The 22,953-nt window shown below is 42.7% G+C and overlaps 1 protein-coding gene across 1 annotated transcript in view; it reads left to right on the forward strand.

Annotated features, from left to right (window-relative positions):
- Window positions 1-22,953, forward strand: part of LOC140715875 (serine/threonine-protein kinase 24-like) — a 73,736-nt gene that overhangs the window by 19,389 nt on the left and 31,394 nt on the right. Inside the window, exon 3 of the mRNA XM_073028363.1 lies at window positions 8,076-8,306. Within this exon, the coding sequence (XP_072884464.1) occupies window positions 8,076-8,306 (231 nt within the window). The remainder of the gene's footprint in view (window positions 1-8,075; window positions 8,307-22,953) is intronic.

A 22,953-nucleotide genomic window follows, 5' to 3' on the forward strand; every position in this document is an offset into this window, starting at 1 on the left:
GGTGGACTTTAGGACCTGGCGGAGCTCTGTTCAGTTGATGGAAAACGATCACAATTGAAAATAAAGTGGAAATAATAAAGTGATCGGAAAGAGGTGAAATGCCATCGGTCATTGGAAAAGCATTAGGCTACAGTTGGTCAATGATCGGAACAATTTTAAAGGATAAAGTGAGAATAATGGAGCATGTGAGGGCCCTGCCCCGATGAAAGCTACAATTATTACTAAATAACGCAGTGGTTAAATTATTGAAATACATAATGTTTCTTAAGTGTTTTGTATGCATAGAAAGGTAAAATATATACTAAGACTAAGGTTTGACTAACTGAATCTAAATAATACCGGGTGTACGTGTTCCGACATAGAGAACTTCCATTTTTTTTTATTCCCGATCCGTGGTAACCTATGTACATCCTCCTGTATACTTTAAATCATCTCTAGATTACTTATAATAGCTAATACAATGTAAATACTATGTAAATAGTTGTTATATTGTATTGTTTAGGGAATAATGACAAGGCAAAAAGTCTGTACATGCTCAAACAACAAGTGCTGGAGAGAGAACTTCCGGGTTTTCCCGATCTGCAGTTGGTTGAATCTGCACATGTGGAACCCGTGGATAAGAAGGGCCGACTGTATATGTCACCATACATAACCTTGAGATTCATTGTCTTGACTTATTGTCTTATTCATAGTCATATTATTCTATGGAATAATAACCAGAACAGAATTAATGAAAGACTGCACCAACTTGGGCATTCAGCTATTGTACCAAAGACAACAAACTGTGCCAATACAAAAATAAATAAATAAATAATAAATAAATAAGCAATAAATATCGAGAATATGAGATGAAGAGTCCTTGTAAGTGAGTCCATAGGTTTTGGAAACATTCAATTATGGAACAAATGAAGTTGAATGAAGTTATCCCCTTTGGCTCAAGAGCCTGATGGTTGAGGGGTAGAAACTGTTCCTGAACTTGGTGGTGTGAATCCTGAATCTCCTGTACCACCTTCCTGATGGCAGCAGTGAGAAGAGAGCATGTTCTGGGTGGTGGGGGACCCTGCTGATGGATGCTGCTTTCCTGTGACAGCATTTCATGTAGATGGGCTCAGTGGTGGAGAGGGCTTTACCTGTGATGGACTGGGCTGTATCCACTGCTTTTTGTAGGATTTTCCACACAGTGGCATTGGTGTTTCCATGCCAAGCATTGATGCTGCCAGTTAATATACTTCCCACTATGCATCTGTAGAAGTTTGTCAAAGTTTTAGATGGCTTACTATGCTGTTGTAGATTTTATCCCGTACATGTCTTCCCAGGGCTGAAGTGGTTGCCACAAGAGGACACTGGTTTAAGGTGCTGGGGAGTAGGTACAGAGGGGATGTCAGAGGTCAATTTTTTTACTCAGAGTGGTGAGTGCGTGGAATAGGCTGCCGGCAACGGTGGTGGAGGCGGATACGATAGTGTCTTTTAAGAGACTTTTGGATAGGTACATGGAGCTTAGAAAAAAAGAGGGCTATAGGTAAGATTATTAATTTCTGTGGTAGGGACATGTTTGGCACAACTTTGTGGGCTGAAGGGTCTGTTTGTGCTGTAGGTTTTCTATGTTACAAGAGGGGTCTAGTTGCAATGTTATTGTACTTATGAGATACTCCTAGAGGAAATCAGTCTTGCATGCACCTATATTCAGAAAAAATAATGTTTTCAGTGCCTAATGAAGTTTTCAATATTTAACATTTTGCATTATGAATATGGAATGCAATCTTTCTTTGAATTTTGCTAAGTAGAACCAGATTGTGGGCACTAGAGCATTCTTGCATCCTTTTATTGGATCAGTAAAATTCCACAATGCTAAATAGAAGTCATGCTTCAAAACAAAGATGCATAGCTTAAAGATTTGAGCTGAGTTCTCTTGAAAGAGGCTTCTTTCCTAGCATAAGATGCTATGGAGAAATGGGTTAATTCCTAAAATATTTGAATTTGATGCTTAATTGGTAACATTTTGTATTCAATTTCACCATGGAGCACCTCGTAAACCACGCCAACACTTCCCCTGCGATTTGGTTTTGAAATAAGTACTTCCTGTTACATGTGGTGAGATCGAATGGCATGTAAAATCGCATGGTCCCACAAATAGCATTGAACAGAAATTGCTGCATTCTTCCAAAGGGCCATTGTGGGCGTGTTTGTGTGTATTTATATATATATATATATATATATATATACACGTGCAGGTGTGAAACTAGCCGATAGTGTTATTACCAATTACAGTGTAGCTGTTGCAGTGCATTGTGATCTTTGCACTGTATTTCTATCAACACAAATCCCAAGATGTCAGGACATCGTTCACTTCATGATGTGTTTGGAATTAAGTCTTGGTAATACAGCACAAACAAGTACCCATATATGCTAATTTTTAATTGTTCAAGCTGATGATTCATAAGACCATAAGATACCGGAGCAGATTTAGGCCAGTTGGGTCTGCTCCATCATTCAATCAGGGCTGATTTTTTTTTTTAAAACCCAGTTCTCCCATCTTCTTCTGTAACCCTTAATCCCCTTACCAATCACAAACCTATCAGTCTCTGCCTTAAATAAACCCAATGGCTTGGTGTCCTCAGCTCTCTGTGGCAATGAATTCCATAGATTCACCACCCTCTGGCTGAAATCCCCTCTTATCTCAGTATTAAGGGAATGTCCCTTTATTCTGAGGCTATGCCCTCGAGTTGCACTCTCCTACTGATGAAATATTCTCGCTGTGTCTACTCTATCGGGGCCTTTCAGTACACAGTAGATTTCGATGAGATTCCCCTCATCCTTCTGAACTCCACAGAGCACAGACCCAGCCATATCATACGTTAAACTTTTCATTCCCACCATCGTCCTTGTGCACCTGCTCTGGACTCTCTCCACTGCCAGCATATCCTTCCATAAATACATTAAGTAAATTCTCCCAGCTGGAAACTTTAGGAAATACAAGTATTAATGCACAGTTGATGGTTTCTGGTCATCCGAGATCCCATCCCCATCCGAAGTATGGTCTTTGCAGTATCATGAAGAACACAGCCCAATCAGGTTTAATATCACTGACATACAATATGCCGTGAAATTTGTTTTGTTGCAGTAGTACAGTGCAAACATAGTATACTATAGTAGTAGTCTCTCAAAGTCCGAGGAAGACAGATGTGTTGCGCAGTCAGTGTCTGTGGGCATGCATATGACTTCTGAGGCTGAAGTCCGAAGCGCAGATACGGTTGCAGATGGGGCAAGGAGCACCGCCTGTTGGGGCAGGAGCGGACACCTTCCTGTGTCTCTCTTGACTCGCCTTGAGGCGCTGCATGCGCCAGTTGGCTTGGAAGTTGTTTGCTGCCTTGGAGCATAGATTGCGCCACTTGGACCGATCTGCAGCAGTGTGTTTGAGATCACGGGGCTGGAGTTCGGCCCACTTAAGGTTTGACATGAGGTTGTCCTTGTACCTCTTCCTTGGGCGACCTTGGGCACGGTTGCCCTGCTCCAGTTCTCCGTAGAACAACTGACGCGGCATTCTGGACTCATCCATGTGGATCACATGGCCAGTCCATCTGAGCTGAGCCTTCGAAACCTTGGCTTCAATGCTTGTGGAATTGGCTCGGTCCAGGACTGTCAGGTTGGAGATACGGTCTTGCCAGCGGATTTGCATGATTGATCGCAGAGCGCGATTACATAAAATATAACATAAAATGCTATAAATTACAATAAGAAATCTAAATAAAAAAATAATTAGTGCAAAAAGAGAGCAAAAATAATGAGGAAGTGTTCAAGAATAGTAGTGAATAGTGTGGCAGCATTCAAGGCTGAATGGAGAGCCAGTGAGATTTCATCCACCTATTGCAGCCAGCAAACTTGGTCATCGGTGAGGCTACTACAGCGGAGAACTCCCCTCCTCTTAAATCGCTGTGTGGGGCCTTTCGTAGCCACATGAGACAGGTGCTGAGGCCTTGGTTTAGTGGTTAATTTAAAAGTTGCTCCACTGACAGTACAGCACTCTGAACTGCACTGGAGTATCAGCCTGGAACCTGAAGTGGGACATGAACACACAATCTGCTGACCAGAAATGGAATAGTGTTGGCTGAGCAGCCGCGGATACAAAACAAAGGGTGAAATTTAGATTGTTGCCAACATGATCTATGAAGACTTTGATTCTTTTGCACAGCAATAATGTTGGAATAAAGATATAATGTGCACATATTTGGATCATGTGCAGGCAGAAGGTGTTTAGTTTAATGTGGCATCATGTTTTAGCAGAGTCATCTTAGACCGAAGGATCTGTTCCTGTGTTTTACTCTTCTATATTGTGAGTAGTGTGTAGCAGAAAGAAGATTTCATTCCACTAACTAAGGATTACAATGGGTAAATATTCAAACAGAATAGAGAGAATGTGAAACATAGGAAGGGGTTAAGGGGAGTAAATTGGTTTATTATTGTCAAATGCCTGAGGCACAGTGAAAAACTAGTTTTACATGCTATCCAGATAGATAATTTCATTGCAATATTGCATTACAACTTACACAAAATGTTGGAGGAGCTCAGCAGGTCAGGCATCATCTATGGAGGGGAATAAACAGTCGATGCTTCAGGCCAAGGCTCTTTGTCAAGGCTGGAATGAAAGGGGACGGAAGCCCTATATAAGTTGGTGGAGAGACCAGGTGAGAGGGAAGGTGGATGAAGTAAAAAGCTGGGGGGAGGGAAGTAAATGGAAGAGGTAAAAGGCTGAAGAAGAAATGGACAACCTAGATTGAGGACTGCTTTGTCAAGCACCTTTTGCTCTTACCACTGGTGACCGCCCATTTCAATTTGACTTGCCATTCCATTTTTGACCACTGCTGCCTCTATTACCACAATGAGGCCACGCTTGGGTTGGAGGAGCAATAAATCATATTCTGTCTGGGTCACCTCCAACCTGGTGGCATGAACATTGATTTCACCAACTTCTGGTAATTACTTCCACCTCCCCTTTTCTCTTTTTACATCCCACATTTGGGTTACCTTCTAACCCCTTCTCTTTTGATCACCTCCCCACCACATCCATCTGGTTACCCTCCTTCCCTTTTTTCCATGGTTCACTGTCCTGATAGCCATGATAGTTTATTCATTCTTCTTCAGCCCTTTACCTCCCCTCCCAGCTTCTTACTTCATCCTCCTCCACCCACCCTCCTCCCCCTCAACTGTTTGTACTCCTTACCCCCACCCATCTTCTTATGCTGGATTCCATCCCTTTCCCTTCCAGTCTTGTTGAAGGGTCTAGGCCTGAAACATTTATTCCCCTCCATAGGTGCTGCCTGATTTTCTGAGTTCCTCCAGCATTTTGTGTGTCGCTCTGGATTTCCAGCTTCTGCAGAATCTCTTGTGTTTATAATAGTGCAGTGCAGATAGGGTGAAGGGGAAACCGGAGAGAAGAGTGATGAAGAAGGCTTAAAGGAAGCCAGTTAGCTCTGGCTGTGATCTCTTGTAGCTTGTTTCAATGCTGTAATGTTAGACATTGAAGAAGATATCAGGTCTGCCCTCAGTTTCCAAATACTTTCATGGTGTTTGTTTAGAATGTTGGCACCAGTATGTTACAAGAGAAATCTTGCTTTAAGGCTAAGCTTTAATACAGTTTACCATATTCCCTGTAGACTCAAAATACAAACCAGATGAGTTTTATATATTTAGGACAGGACAAGTACAAGGCAACCTGCAATAAATTAAGTAAGCACATGAAAATGCCAAGTTCTCCAAGACTTTACAGTAATCCATGTGACAGAACTGTCCAACGTAATCAACTTCTGCCCCACAGCATTTGCCGTTTGGGCTGGTCTGTGCATTTGATTTTAGTGCTCATGCTTCACGTCATGGGGTGAAAGGTTTCTCTCATTCAAAGGCAATGTTGCTAATAGTTTAAAAGATAAATTGAACTAATGCTAGAAATCTGAAATAAAAACTAAGTGTTGGAAATGCCTAGATCATGCAACATCTCTAGGGAGAAAAATAGTGTTAACGTTTTGAATTGATGGCTGTATATCAGGACCTCTTGGAAAACATTGATTCTGGTGGAGAAGTAACTCCAACAATGTGCACTGAGACAGTGGGATTAGTGTATACAATGGGCCCCTCAGCAGCATTCTCAAACAAAAAGCATGTCTTACAGGGAAAGGTATGAGCGAGCTAGAGTTTATCTCTGGAGCGAAGAAGGAGGAGAGGTAACTTGACAGAGGTGTAAAAGATGAAAACAAGCACAGTTTAAACGGTCAGCCAGGGACTTTTTTCCAGAGCAGATATGGCCAATGTAGGAGACATATTTTAAAGTGATTAGAGGAAAGGGGGGGGGGGGGGGGAATGTCAGAGGTAATCTTACACAGAGTGGTAAGTGTGTGGAACACGATGGCAGGAGTGGTAGTAGAGGCAGCTATATAGGAGGGAAGGGTTAGATCTTAAAGTAGGTTAAACGGTTGGCACAACATCATGGGCTGAAGGGTCTGCACTGTGTGTGATGTGATGTTTTATGTTCTAAAATTTGACACCAAGCTATAGAAGTCAATGTTAGAATGGGTGACCTAAAGTTTGGTCAAAATGGAACATTTTAAGCAGCGTTTTTAAGCTAGACAGGTTTGGGAATTAACTCCCAAGAGTCAGGACCCATGCAGCTGAAAGTATGGTTGCCAGTGATGGAATTGTAAATTTGAGATATCTCAAATGTTTAGAGTTGGAAGAGGTTATACAGTGGTGCAGCAGTTAGTGCTGCTGTCTTGTACAATTTTAATTTTATCTACGTCGAGTTTGCATGTTCTCTGTCACCATATGGGTTCCCTCCCACCCTGTGTTCTGTCATTTCTCCTACACCCTAATGATGAGATGGCTGTTAATTATCCCTAATGTGGGTAAGTGGCAAAAAGAATCAATATTAGAGAAAATAAGTTGCTGAACTCAAAAAGAAAATGGGAGGTGGAATGGATCAATGGTTTTGCTCTGTTGAGAGCTGACGTGGACTTGATGGGCTGAATGGTCTCCTGTGTTTTCATCATTAGTAAGAGAGAAAGGTAAGGACCTGCCTTGAAAACAATGCCGAGAGTTTTGAATTGGTGTGCTGGTCTCGTCAAGCACATTGAATAGGTGGTACAGCTAACAGAGCTTTGGATAACCTCAAGTTTACAACTGTTGAAAGAGACCATTATGGAAGAGTTTGCTGTTTTTAATTACGTTCCCTTTCAAAAGTTGTATTCTTATAACCCCATGCAAAATATGGCAGAACATGATTAGTGCAGTCTCAGTTTATGTTTTGAGGATGTCAGTCATGGCCTTAAAACAAACTTTTTATGGCTTTTAAAAATAATTTACAATGATAAAATAGTTAGCACAAGTATTTTCTCAAATTCCTTTGAATTATACCTAATCTGCTTGATGTGGTTTTATGTGATGTGAACTGATTGAGATTGTGCAACAGGAACCACCCATTCATGATTTACCCAATGGTCTGAACCTGCTTTTATGTAATAGAGGGGTGTTTCACCTGAAGATGCATTGAGAAGCATAAGTTTAAAAATACCTTTGCCTTGGTATTTTCACAGAAATTCTGTGATGGCAAATTTTATTCTGTATCACAAGATTTTGAGGTGGTGATTGAGAATTCTGTAAGGAATGACATAGGGGTTGCATGCAATCCTCTGCCTCCTTTTCTCCATAAGGTGTTTCTCTGACCAAGTGACTACGTAGTTGTTGGGTGTAGCATATCTCACTTAACTAATGTTTTGTTTGCTAACTTTAAGTGATTTAATATGGGTTATCACAACCAATTTGTTGTTTGCTTAAATTCCATTTCACCTAATGAAGAGTAAGAGAGTTCTCACTTGGCCAATAATTATTAGTAAGTAAATGTCACTAAATTCGTTATGTAAGTGTCTGTGGGAGTTTGGTATGTCCAAATTAGCCATGTTTCCCACATGAACACACTAACTCCATTTCATTAGTTCTGAGGGGAAGAGATGTGCTAATTAATTGCAAGTTGTGCGATTAAGATATTTGTCACCTTGTCTTTCTCATATTTACTTTTTTCTTTTCCTTAGAATTTAAAAGCGGATCCCGAGCAACTGTTCACAAAACTGGAGAAAATCGGCAAAGGCTCCTTTGGGGAAGTTTTTAAAGGAATAGACAACCGGACTCAAAAAATTGTGGCCATAAAAAATATTGATCTTGAAGAAGCTGAAGATGAAATTGAAGATATCCAGCAGGAAATCACTGTGCTGAGTCAGTGTGACAGTCCGTATGTTACTAAATACTATGGATCTTACCTGAAAGTGAGTGAGGCTTCTCAACAACTTGCTGGTGGTAGTGGGCTTTTGGCTGATAAAATATGCTCCTCAGAAATGTGGTGTTTGGTTGTTCATTCCTGGGATATGGCTGAGTGGTCTTTTAGGGCATTTCAGAATATGGTTTGTTATGACTGACATGAAATTTGTTACTTTGCCCCTGCAATATGGTGCAAGTCATAAAAAATTACTAGAAGTAACAATAGGAAATATATTTTTTTAAAAACGAGTGCAAAAAGAGACCAATGTAGTGATATAGTGCTCATGGATCATTGAGAAATCTGATGGTGGAGGGGAAGGTGGTGTTCCTGAAACATTGACTGTGCATCTTCCGCCCTGATGGAAGTAATGAGGAGAGGCCATGTCCTGGATGGTGAGGGTCCCCAGTGATGCAACCTTCCCATCACTGCCCCTTTGAAGATGTCTCTGATGGTGGGGAGGCTTGTGCCCCTGATGGAGTTGATTAGAGGGAAGTTGAAAATCATGTCTGTCTAGCAAAAAAAGGAGCTACTGTAGAAAACTCAACTGGTCAGACAACATCTGAAATCGACATTTCAGATCAAGGCCTATCACCTGCCAGCTTGCGCTCCTTGCAACCAGAGAATGCCATCCGAGATTCGTCGACTTTGAGTAGCCTTAAGACTATGTTGCTTACTGTATTGTCCATGGCTGTAGCTGTAGATTTCAGCTGCAGCAGTTTAAAATGAGAATATTTGAAGATTTCCATCAAAGCTGTTCGTACAAGTAGCCTTCGTAATGGTACCACCAAAAGTTCTTTTCACAATACTGCTATAGAAACATAGAAACATAGAAAATAGGTGCAGGAGTAGGCCATTAGGCCCTTCGAGCCTGCACCACCATTCAGTATGATCATGGCTGATCATCCAACTCAGAACCCTGTACCTGCTTTCTCTCCATACCCCTGATCCCTTTAGCCACAAGGGCCATATCTAACTTCCTCTTAAATATAGCCAATGAACCGGCCTTAACTGTTTCCAGTGGCAGAGAATTCCACAGATTCACCAGTCTCTGTGAAGAAGTTTTTCCTCATCTTGGTCCTAAAAGGCTTCCCCTTTATCCTTAAACTGTGACCCCTCGTTCTGGACTTCCCCAACATCGGAAACAATCTTCCTGCATCTAGCCTGTCCAATCCCTTTAGAATTTTATACGTTTGAATAAGATCCCCCCTCAATCTTCTAAATTCCAGTGAGTATAAGCCTAGTCGATCCAGTCTTTCTTCATATGAAAGTCCTGCCATCCCAGGAATCAATCTGGTGAACCTTCTCTGTACTCCCTCTATGGCAAGAATGTCTTTCCTCAGATTAGGGGACCAAAACTGCACACGATATTCTAGGTGCGGTCTCACCAAGGCCTTGTACAACTGCAGTAGAACCTCCCTGCTCCTGTATTCAAATCCTTTTGCTATGAATGCCAACATACCATTTGCCTTTTTCACCGCCTGCTGTACCTGCATGCCCACCTTCAATGACTGGTGTACAATGACACCCAGGTCTTGTTGCATCTCCCCTTTTCCTAATCGGCCACCGTTCAGATAATAATCTGTTTTCCTGTTCTTGCAACCAAAGTGGATAATCTCACATTTATCCACATTAAATTGCATCTGCCATGAGTTTGCCCACTCACCTAACCTATCCAAATCACCCTGCATCCTCTTAGCATCCTCCTCACAGCTAACACTACTGCCCAGCTTCGTGTCATCCGCAAACTTGGAGATGCTGCATTTAATTCCCTCGTTTAAATCATTAATATATGCTGTAAACAACTGGGGTCCCAGCACTGAGCCTTGCGGTACCCCACTAGTCACTGTCTGCCATTCTGAAAAGGTCCCGTTTACTCCCACTCTTTGCTTCCTGTCTGCCAACCAATTCTCTATCCACATCAATACCATACCCCAATGCCGTGTGCTTTAAGTTTGCACGCTAATCTCCTGTGTGGGACCTTGTCAAAAGCCTTTTGAAAATCTAAATATACCACATCCACTGGCTCTCCCCTATCCATTCTACTAGTTACATCTTCAAAAAATTCTATAAGATTCGTCAGACATGATTTTCCTTTCACAAATCCATGCTGACTTTGTCCGATGATTTCACCTCTTTCCAAATGTGCTGTTATCACATCTTTGATAACCAACTCTAGCATTTTCCCCACCACCGATGTCAGACTAACCGGTCTATAATTCCCCCATTTCTCTCTCCCTCTTTTTTTTAAAAAGTGGGGTTACATTAGCCACCCTCCAATCCTCAGGTACTAATTCAGAATCTAAGGAGTTTTGAAAAATTATCACTAATGCATCCACTATTTCTTGGGCTACTTCCTTAAGCACTCTGGGATGCAGACCATCTGGCCCTGGGGATTTATGTTCCTTTAATCCCTTCAATTTACCTAACACCACTTCCCTACTAACATGTATTTCCCTCAGTTCCTCCATCTCACTAGACCCTCGGTCCCTTACTATTTCTGGAAGATTATTTATGTCCTCCTTAGTGAAGACAGAACCAAAGTAGTTATTCAATTGGTCTGCCATGTCTTTGTTCCCTATGATCAATTCACCTGTTTCTGACTGTAAAGGACCTACATTTGTCTTGACCGATCTTTTTCTTTTCACCTATCTATAAAAGCTTTTACAGTCAGTTTTTATGTTCCCTGCCAGCTTTCTCTCATAATCTTTTTTCCCTTTCCTAATTAAGCCCTTTTGTCTTCCTCTGCTGGTCTCTGAATTTCTCCCAGTCCTCAGGTGTGCTGCTTTTTTTTTGCTAATTTATATGTTTCTTCTTTGGACTTGATACTATCCCTAATTTCCCTTGTCAGCCACGGGTGCACTACCTTCCCTGGTTTATTCTTTTGCCAAACTGGGATGAACAATTGTTGTAGTTCATCCATGCGATCTTTAAATGCTTGCCATTGTATATCCACTGTCAACCCTTTAAGTATCATTTGCCAGTCTATCTTAGCTAATTCATATCTCATACCTTCAAAGTTACCCATCTTTTAAAACCCTGTGTTTTGACTTACTTTCAAATTTAGAAGTTGACACTTTAAGCCCTTAAGTCTTTGTGTCGTTAATAATAGATTTATTGAAAACCACCTATGGCCTCAATACTGATTCCCAGGAACCCTCAGCATTCACCTTTCTCCCATCAGGGAAGCAACCAATCACCATTACTCTGTTACTTGTTTCTTTGCAAACTTGCTATCAGTGCTGTCACTGTCACTTGTACGCATTATGTAGCACATTATAAAGTCTTCTAGAGGTCCACATCCACTACATTGCCTCATCAAAGAACGGTACTAAATTGGTTAAATACAATTTGTCTTTAACAACGTTAGTGCTGGCTTGCTTTAATTTTTCTGCATGTGACCATTAATCCTGTTTGGATCAATGTTTCTGAAAACTTTCCCATCACTGAAGCTAAATTCATTGGCCTGTAGTAACTAGGTTTATCCTCTCTGCTTATCCTTGCCTCTTATTCTTGGAGTTGACGAATCTACTTATTGAGGGAGCCAAAAGAGGACCATAACCTGATATGTCCACAAGGGTACATGGGAAATTCCTTTCCCTCGGAGAAATGAGAATTTGGCATTCGCCCTCAGAGAGAGCAGTTGAATCAAATAGAGGTGTGGTTTTGGTGAAGCTCCATGGACTGTGCCTGCACTTCCCAGTCCCATGGGGAAAGCAGCATGAATGGGTATCCCTCCCACCTGAGTCAGTTCAATCTTCCTACCCCACCCCTCCCCCACCCCCGGTGTTAGGTAAAAGATACAAAAGGTTGAAGGACAGCTTCTATCCCGCTGTTATCATGCGTTTGAACGGACCATAAAGATGAACTCTTGATCTCCCTATCCATGTCATCATGGTTCTTGCACTTTATTTGTCTACCTGAACCTTCTCTGTCACTAGCCCTCTGTTATCATTTCCTTCGTACAAGCTTGATATACTGATGTTTGGAGCGATTTGTGTGGAAGACATGCAAAACTAAGTTCTTCACTGCATTTAGTACATGTGTCAATAATAAACCAGTTCCATTTCTACACAGATTGGAATTAGAAGAGCAGTTTAAAACTTTTCCATTGAGGGCGATGGAGTGCTGATGTCTTGTTACTACTGGACATTGGTGGGACCATACCTGGATTTGGGTACTGTGTTTGGTCTCCTTACTTTGGAAGGATTTAATTGGCAAAGGTTAACTCATGTAGTGAGGTAATTATCATATAAACAAAGGTTGAATGGGTTGGGTCCATGATCCCTGGAGCTTAGAAGCAAGGTAGTTCTTTTTCTGGGGGCACAGTTTTAAGGTGAGAGGAAAGGGCTTTAAATGGATTTGAGGGGCCTTGTTTTTTCAAAGAGTGGTTGATATCTGGAATGTGCTGTCAGAGGAGAAGGTGGTGCCAATTAAAAGGCAACAAAGAAAACAATGATCCTCCACCTGAAACCCCCTTATGGCGTTTACAACCCACCTCGGATCACCATTGACAAGCACCCTCTGCCTGGGCAGTGTCATCTCTAACAATGCTACGTTGAGAGTCAATTCATCAAAGCCAGTAGTGCCTTTGGGCACCTCCAGAAAAGTGTGTGGTAGAACTACCAGCTGCTTCCGTCCACAAAAATCCAGGTGTACAGGGCTGCTGTTGTCACAACACTGCTATATGGTTCTAAAGCCTGGGTCTGGTACAGCAACTCCGGTTGCTTAAGCGCATCCATCAGCCCTGCCTCTGCTCCATCATGGGTATCAGCTGGCAGGATTGTGTCTCCAACAACGAGGTCCTGGAGAAGGTTCAACTTCCAAGCATTGAAGCCAATTTGCTGCTCAGGTCACGTGCAGTATCGCGTGGACAGCCGAAAGCTGTACTCTAGGGAGAAATCTCTCAGGGCAAAAGGGAGATTGTGGTGCCCTGTGCAAGAGGTACAAAGACCAGCTTAGCACCAGCTCTCTCAGGCAAATATTGAGGCCAATGAGTGGCAGCAGCTGGCTTGTGACAGAGACAGAGATCACTGGAGAAGCCTGATCCATGGTGCGGCCAAGAGTTTTGACGAATCCAGAGGGCAATTGCTGAAGAGAGGAGGAGAAGCAGAAAGGATCTTACTACCCAAGCACCTATATCCCAGCTGTTCCCCTGTCCCTACTGCTCCAGAGTCTGCAGATCCAGAATTGGCCTCTACAGTCACCAACGATCATGCCATTACTCTTGAGGACTCTTCTTCTCTCCTGATCTTCACAAGTGAAGAACCAGCCATCACCATCAGACAGACATAGAAGGATGTGGTGGGCAAGTGGACTTTGATTAGATGGGCTGAAAGGTCAGCATAGATGTGGTGGGCTGAATGGCTTGTTTCTGTGCTGTATGACTCAAAGTTGGCATAGTGGGAGCAGCCTTGCAGAGCTGAAGGGTAAGTGACATGTTCTGGTCTCATAAATCGATACCAAGTACTAAACGTGTATTTATGTGACACTTGTCATTTGGTGAATTCTGATAGGACTTGAGCCTTTTAATAAATATTAAAAATCAGATAATATAATCCACTATCAGGATTAATGCACAGTAGATGATTCTGCTAAAACAGATTAGTTGCAAAACCAGATATCCCATTGTTTTTCTGTGTTTTGATTGTCAGCTTTTGGACAGTGCAGCGAGAGGTTATTCTTTTCTCTCTCCTAATCCATCCATCTCCCATCACCCCATCTCTTTCCCCCTCCCTCACTCACTGTTGTTAAATACTTACACACACCTCTCACTGGTTCCCCTCTCCATGTCCCTCCCATTATCCCTTGCTGCACCTTTTCCTCATTGGATTCCATCATCTTCAGCCCTTTGACACTTCTACCCATCACCTCCTAGTTTTTGAGGTAATTTCTTCTCTCTCACTCTCAATGACCCATCATCCCTCTCATCTGGATCCACCTATCAACTGTCAGTTCTTGTTCCACCCCATCAACCATTTTATACCATCTATCTCTGTTTCTGGTGACAGAGTTCCCAGGTACCCACAATTAATACTGTGATTCAAGCACGTAAATTTTCCAACTTGTTAATAGATCAGCTATGGATATGCTAAGTGATGGTATGCATCTAGTCTGCAAGCTTCCTCAATCAACATTGTCTATTTGAAACAAGCCCAATTAAATAACCCACTGCCTTAAACTGCACCTCTTGAGCAGTTAGCCCAGGTGTTGTGGCTGGCATCTTGTGCTCTATAGATTGTGTCTGTTTGCAAAGTTGCTCTTTCAATTTCAAACCGATTACTGCTTGAAATTTGCAGTAAGAACTCAAGGCTGTCTCCTGTTAACAAACAGCAGGTAAAGAAAGAATATTAGAAGTTTAACTTAATCAAAATACAACACTCTGTCTTTACAAGTGGCAGCTGTTATATTTACAAAGCTGAGTTTGGCAAAAACAAGAGGCCTCCTTTGATTCTGGATGGTGAATATCCATCACAAAGGAAAAATCCGAAGGAGAGATATGAATGTCAAAAATAGTAATGGCACAAGGCAAGTGGAAGGTAATAGAGCAAGTAGTGGCTTTGCAGAGCTGGTATATGTGCAGGAACTTGGTCCATCTCTCTCCTGTAATGACTGGTTTGGTGTGTGTCTGACAGTCATTAGTGTCACTGAGCTTAGACTTCCAGCCTCTGGACTTCTTTGCTTTTGTAACTTATTAGTGTTTAAAAATTGTTTAATTTTTAAGACAAGTGTTTAAAAATTGATTACTTTCCTGCTCTGTGAGAGTTTCAAGCTCCTCTAATGCCTTTCTTACAAAATTGATGTGTTGCCTCATTTCAGTTGTATTTTGAACAACAAACCTCCTACAAATCAGATATCACCCATATTTATCTCTGTGAAAACAAAACCTAAAAGTTTATTGACTGAGTGCCATCAGAAATATGTTGGTACAATCTACAAAGCCACATTTACAATTAAAATAATATTTGTTCTTAAATTTCAGCAAGGAAAGCATTTGAAAAGCAAATTGATTAAAAGCAGAAAACAGAGCTTAGGATCATCCAGGAGGCAGAGCATTTGATAGACACGACTTTTGAGCAGGTGGTTACACACAGAGTGAAGACTTCGGGGAGTAGATGGGTGAACACCGACAGAGGTAAAGGGAGAAGGAAGTCAGTGTAGGGTCCCCTGTGGCCATTTCCCTAAGCAACAGGTATACCCCTTTGGTACTGCTGTGAGGGTTGACCTACCTGGGCAAGGCAGCAACAGCCAGACTGTGATCAGCTCTGAGCCTCAGAAGGGTAGGGTGAAGTCAGGCGGAACAGTGGTCATAGGGGACTTGATAATTAGGGGAACAGATAGGAGATTCTGCAGCAGCAAAAGTATTGCCACGATAGCATGTTGCCTCCTGGGGGCTAGGGTCCAGGATGTCTCTGAGTGGTTGCAGAATATTCTTGAAGGGGAGGGTGAGCTGCAGGGGGTTGTGGTACATGTTGGTACCAATGTCATAGGGAGGAGAGGGGTAGAGGGCCTGCACAGTAAGTTGAGGGAGTTAGGAAGGAGACTGAAGAGGAAGGGTGATCTCCGCATTACTCCCAGTGCCACGAGCTAGTGAAGGTCAGAACAGGAAGATAGCGCGGGTGAATGAGTGGCTGAGGAGATGGTGCAGGGGGCAGAGTTTCAAGTTCCTGGATCATTGGAACCTTTTCTGGGCAAGGGGTGACCTGTACAAGTGGGGCGGATTGCACCTGAACTGGAGGGGAACCAGTATCCTGGGAGGGAGGTTTGCTAATGCTGTTGGGGAGGGTTTAGACTAGACTTGCAGTGGGGGGGGGGGGGGTGTTGGGAACCGAAGTGAAGAGGCAGAGGATGGGGCAGTTGACACACAAGTAGTGACTGCTTGTAGGGAGTTTAAGAGGAAGGACAGGTAGGTGGTGGAGCAAAGAAGCACTCGGCCAGATGGTTGGAGATGTGTCTATTTTAATGCAAAGAGCATCAGAAGCAGGGCAGATGAACTTGGAGCATGGATCAATACATGGAACTATGACCATTACAGAAACTTGGATGTCTCGGGCAGGAATGGTTGCTGATTGTGCCGGGCTTTAGATGTCTCAAAAAGGACAGGGAGGGAGGCAAAAGAGGTGAGGGAGTGGCACTGCTAATCAAGGATAGAATCATGGCTGCAGAAAATGAGGAAGTCATGGAGGGATTGTCTACTGTCATTGTGGGTGGAAGTCAGAAACAGGAGGGGACAATTACTCTACTGGATGTTTTCTTATATACCCCCCCCCCCCCCCCCCCCGTAGTAGCAGAGACATTGAGGAGCAGATAGGGAGGCAGATTCTGGAATGGCACATTGATAATAGGGTTGTCGTGATGGGTAATATTTCGTAATATTGACTGTCCTCTCCTGAGGGCAATTGGTTTAGGTGTGTTCAGGAAGGTTTCCTGATGCTATATGTAGATAAGCCAACTAGAGGAGAGGCTTTACTTGATCTGGTATTGGGAAAAGAACCTGGTCAGGTGTCAAATCTCTCGGTGGGAGAGCATTTTGGAGATAGTAATCACAACTCTTATCTCCTTTACCATGGTGCTGGAGAGGGATAGGAGCCGACAATTTGGGAAAATGTTTAATTGGGGTAGGGGGAAATATGATGCTATTAGGCAGGAATTTGGGAGCATAAATTGGGAGCAGATGTTCTCAGGGAAACGCACTGCTGAAATGAGGCAAATGTACAGGGAACGTTTGCAAGGCGTTCTGCATAGGTATGTTCCATTGAGGCAGGGAAAGGATGGTAGGGTAAAAGAACCATGGTATACAAAGGATGTAGAAAATCTTGTTAAGAAGAAAGGAAAAACTTAATGAAAGGTTTAAGAAACTAGGTACTGTTAGAGCTCTAGAAAATTGCAAGGGTGCCAGGAAAGAACTCAAGAATGGAATTAAGAGAGCTAGAAGGGGACACGAGAAGGTCTTGGAGAGCAGACTTAAGGAAAACCTCAAGGCTTTATACAAGTGTGTGAAGAGCAAGATGATGAGCCGTGTAAGGATAGAATCAATTAGGAGTGACAGTGGAAGCATTTGTATGGAGCCAGAGGAGGTAGTGGATGTACTTAATGAATACTTTGCTTCAGTATTTACCAGTGAAAAGGATCTTAGCAATTGTGGAGATGACTTGGAGAAAACTGAAAAGCTTGAGTGTTTAGACATTAAGAAAGAGGATGTGCTGGAGCTTTTGATAGGTATTAAGCTTGATAAGTTACTGGGACTGGATGAGATATACCCCAGGCTACTGTAGGAAGCGTGGAAACAGGTTGTTGAGCCTCTGGCAATGATCTTTACATCATCAATAGGGATGTGAGAAGTACCAGATTGGAAGGTTGCAAATGTCGTTCCCTTGTTCAAGAAAGGGAGTAGAGATAACCCAGGAAATTATAGACCGGTGAGTCTTACTTCAGTGGTGGGCAAGTTGTTGGAGAAGATCCTGAGAGGCAGGATTTATGAGCATTTGGAGAGATATAATCTGATTAGGGATAGTCAGCGTGGCTTTGTCAAGGGCAGGTTGTGCCTTACGAACCTGATTGAATTCTTAGAGGATGTAACAAAACACATTGATGAAGGTAGAGCGGTAGATATAGTGTATATGGATTTTGGTAAGGCATTTGATAAGGTTCCCCATGCAAGGCAGTAATGAGACATGGGATCCAAGGAGACCTTGCTTTGTGAATCCAGAACTGGCTTGCCCACAGAAGGCAAAGGGTGGTTGTAGATGGTTCATATTCTGCATGGAGGTCGGTGACCAGTGGTGTTCTGCGGGGATCTGTTCTGGGACCCCTCCCCTTCGTGATTTTTATAAACAGTCTGGATGAGAAAGTAGAAGGTTGGGTTAGTAAGTTTGCTGATGACACAAAAGTTGGGTCCACTGTGTATAGTCTGAGGGTTGTCAGGGGTTACAGCAGGACGTTGGTAGGATGCAGAACTGGCCTGAGAAGTGGCAGATGAGTTCAACCCAGATAAGTGTGAATTGGTTCATTTTGGTAGGTCCAATTTGAAGACAGAATATAATATTAATGGTAAGTCTCTTGGCAGTGAGAAGGATCAGTGAGATCTTGGGGTCCATGTCCATAGGACACTCAAAGTTGCTACGCAGGTTGACAGTGTTGTTAAGAAGGCATATGGTGTGTTGGCCTTCGTCAGCTGTAGGATTGAGTTCAAGAGCCGTGAAATAATGTTACAGCTATGCAAGACCTTGGTCAGACCCCACTTGGAGTACTGTGCTCAGTTGTGGATACTATAGAAAGAATGCAGAGCAGATTTACAAGGATGTTGCCTGGTTTGGAGAGCGTGCCTTAAGTCAAATCAAGTCAGTTTTTATTGTCATTTCAACCATAACTGCTGGTATAGTACACAGTAAAAACAAGACAACATTTTTCAGGACCATGGTGCTACATGAAAACAGTACAAAAACTACACTGAACTACGTGAAAACAACACAGAAAAAAAACTACACTAGACTACAGACCTACCCAGGACTGCATAAAGTGCACAAAACAGTGCAGGCATTACAATAAATAATAAACAAGACAATAGGCACAGTAGAGGGCAGTAAGTTGTTGTCAGTCCAGACTCTGGGTATTGATGAGTCTGATAGCTTGGGGGAAGAAACTGTTACATAGTCTGGTCGTGAGAGCCCGAATGCTCCGGTGCCTTTTCCCAGATGGCAGGAGGGAGAAGAGTTTTTATGAGGGGTGCATGGTGTCCTTCATAATGCTGTTTGCCTTGCGGATGCAGCGTGCAGTGTAAATGTCTGTAATGGCGGGAAGAGTGACCCCGATGATCTTCTCAGCTGACCTCACTATCCGCTACAGGGTCTTGCGATCTGAGATGGTGCAATTTCCGAACCAGGCAGTGATGCAGCTGCTCAGGATGCTCTCAATACAACCCCTGTAGAATGTGATGAGGATGGGGGGTGGGAGATGGACTTTCCTTAGCCTTATGAAAGTAGGTTGAGTAAACTTGGCCTTTTCTCCTTGGAGCGACGGAGGATGAGAGGTGACCTGATAGAGGTGTATAAGATGATGAGTGGCATTGATCGTGTGGATAGTCAGAGGCTTTTTCCCCAGTGCTGAAATGGCTTACACAAGGGGGCATACAGTGGCATGCAAAAGTTTGAGCTCTCCTGGTCAAAATTTCTGTCACTGTGAATAGCTAAGCGAGTAAAAGATGACCTGATTTCCAAAAGGCATAAAGTTAAAGATGACACATTTCTTTAATATTTTAAGCAAGATTATTTTTTATTTCCATCTTTTACAGTTTCAAAATAACAAAAAAGGAAAAGGGTGTGAAGCAAAAGTTTGAGCACCCTGCATGGTCAGAACTTAGTAACACCCCCTTTGGCAAGTGTCATAGCTTGTAAACGCTTTCTGTAGCCAGCTAAGAATCTTTCAATTCTTGTTCGGGGGTTTTCGCCCATTCTTCCTTACAAAAAGGCTTCTAGTTCTGTGAGATTCTTGGGCTGTTTTGCATGCACTGCTCTTTTGAGGTCTATCCACAGATTTTCGATGATGTTTAGGTCGGGGGAATGTGAGTGCCATGGCAAAACCTTCAGCTTGTGCCTCTTGAGGTAGTCCATTGTGGATTTTGAGGTGTGTTTAGCATCATTATCCTGTTGTAGAAGCCATCCTCTGTTCATCTTCAGCGTTTTTACAGATGATGTGATGTTTGCTTCCAGAATTTTCTGGTATTTAATTGAATTCATTCTTCCCTCTACCAGTGAGATGTTCCCCATGCCACTGGCTGCAACACATGCCCAAAGCATCATCAATCCACCCTCATGCTTAACAGTTGGAGAGGTGTTCTTTTCATGAAATTCTGCACCCTTTTTTCTCCAAACATACCTTTGCTCATTGCGGCCAAAAAGTTCTATTCTAACTTCATCAGTCCACAGGACTTGTTTCCTAAATGCATCAGGCTTGTTCACATGTACCTTTGCAAACTTCTGACGCTGAATTTTGTAGTGAGGACGCAGGAAAGGTTTTCTTCTGATGACTCTTCCATGAAGGTCATATTTGTGCAGGTGTCGCTGCACAGTAGAACAGTGCACCACCACTCCCGAGTCTGCTGAATCTTCCTGAAGGTCTTTTGCAGTCAAACGGGGGTTTTGATTTGCCTTTCTAGCAATCCTACGAGCAGTTCTCTGGGAAAGTTTTCTTGGTCTTCCAGACATCAGCTTGACCTGTACCATTCCTGTAAGCTGCCATTTCTTAATTACATTACAAACTGAGGAAACAGCTACCTGAAAACACTTTGTTATCTTCTTACAGCCTTCTCCTGCTTTGTGGGCATCATTTATTTTAATTTTCAGAGTACTAGGCAGATGCTTAGAGGAGCCCGTGGCTGCTGATTGTTGGGACAAGGTTTGAGGAGTCAGTATTTATAAAGCTTTGAAATTTGCATCACCTGGCCTTTCCTAACGATGACTGTGAACAAGCCATAGCCCTAACAAGCTAATTAAGGTCTGAGACCTTGGTGAAAGTTATCTGAGAGCTCAAATCTCTTGGGGTTTCCAAACATTTGCATGGTGCTCCTTTCTTTTTTTCATTCTAAAATTGTACAAAACAAAAATAATACACTGATCTTGCTTAAAATGTTGAAAAGAATGTTTCGTCTTTGACTTTATGACTTTTGGAGATCAGTTCATCTTCTACTCACTTAACTATTCACAGTAACAAAAATTTTGACCAGGGGTGCCCAAACTTTTGCATGTTACTGTAGTGGGTGAGTGGAATGCACTGCCAGCAATGGTGGTAGAGGCTGATACAATGGGGTCTTTTAAGAGACTTAGATAGGTACATGGAGCTTAGAAAATTGGAGGGCTATTTGCTAGAGTAAATCTCGGCAGTTTCTAGAGTAGCTTACATGGTCAGCACAACATTATGGGCCGAAGGGCCTGTAATGTGCTGTAGATTTCTATGTTCTGTGTTCTAAAACACTGGTAATAGTTAGCAACTCGGGTACCAGTTAATAATGTTAGTGCTTTGGAATTGATTATAGATAGAATGATATATCTTGTGATGTACTCAGACACATCATCAGTGATGTAAATCGGGATCACAGAGTGTTTCAGGTCTTCCAACATCAGCCACTCTCAGCAGGACGACCCAGCCAGGGTTGATCAGGCCTTGAATTCTGCCGAGTAGCATTCTGCCTCGGATCACTCCTGATCCACAGCCATCTCGAGGCTCGCTCTGCTGCCTCTATTGACCAGCAAACCCTCTGCAGCCCACCTCTATGGGCATACATTGTGCCTGCTGCCCTGAGCTGAAGCACTCCTCCACCAAGTCTTGGTACTTTGTCTTATTCCTTTCATAGGCCTCCTCCATCTTGGCTTCCCATGCTCCAACATGACCACCTGTCCAGATGACTTTAAAGCAGCACCATGTCTGGCCTAAGCATGGTTGAGGAGGTGTGCTCAGGAAATATGAGCTATTTCCCTGGATCGACTCTCAATTGCCAGTCCTTTGCTGTTCCTGGAAGGCCACATGCTCCTTGGGTTGGATATGAGTGTGCTGGTGCTTCAGCCTTGCCCCGGCAGTAGAGGTTCACTGGGCTTGACTAGATGTCGTACACCGGATCAGGAACTTGATGCGGTGGGGTTCAGCTCGCCAAATTTCCTACCAGGATACGTTACACTCTGGTCCCGTCTTGTTGGTGCATGCCAGCAATCTTGATTAAAGTTAGTTGATCTTTGTCCTTCCCTCCTTCCTCAACAAATGAAGCCTGAGCTGCTGAGTATGCCCAGTATTTTCTGTTTTTATTTCAGATTTCTGCTTTTTTTTTTGTCTTTGACTCTTACCTTGCTACCACTGAAGAAATTATTGATTTGCTATGTCAAATTCTAAAGAAGTGTGTGACGCGCAAAAGAACTGCTGGTTCATTTAATGCAGAATGGCTTAATGAAACTGTAAAAACTGCTACAACGTAAGCTCATGAGGCCAGGAACGTGCAGCTGCAAGAAATATTTATGTAAAATACAGAAACTGGTGTTACCTGTGTGTATTGTCATGATGCCAAATTGCTAGAGAACTTGGAAGTGGGGTGGTGTTTGGAAACTTGACTTTTTAAAGCGTCATTTAGGAAGCAAATCACATGTGGGCAGTGTGCAAAACCTCTGGTGTGAACGTCCTTCATTACCTGCTGCAGGTTTGGTGTGTATATTTTGTGAAAATGCAGATGGACGAGAGCGAAAACAATCAAACCCAGAGGAAATCAACAGTTCTTATTGACAGTGTTTTGCTAGCTGTTAAAATGAGTACCTCTCTATATAAAATTCAGTGTGCTCATGTTGTTGTCACTGGGCAAAAAATTGTACAGCACAAGATTGTGCATATTGGTCATTACAAATTGGAGGGACTGTTGTTTCCCTCCTCCCCTTTCTTCCACTCTCTTCTGCTGTTAGATTCTTTCTTCTTCGGCCGTTTACTTTTTCCACCTTATCTTTTGTCAGCTTCTTACTTCTTTCCCTTCACCATAAGACAGAAATGCTGCTGCAAGTAAGGTTTTCATTGCAATTATGCATATGACAATAAATTTGACCTCTATAGAGTTATAGCATTTTGATAGGCATGGACGAGTTTGGCTGTAGGGCCTGTATTGTATGACTAAAGGAACTTAAACAACA

The sequence above is a fragment of the Hemitrygon akajei genome, chromosome 2, assembly GCF_048418815.1.
Source record: "Hemitrygon akajei chromosome 2, sHemAka1.3, whole genome shotgun sequence".
NCBI lineage: Eukaryota > Metazoa > Chordata > Chondrichthyes > Myliobatiformes > Dasyatidae > Hemitrygon > Hemitrygon akajei.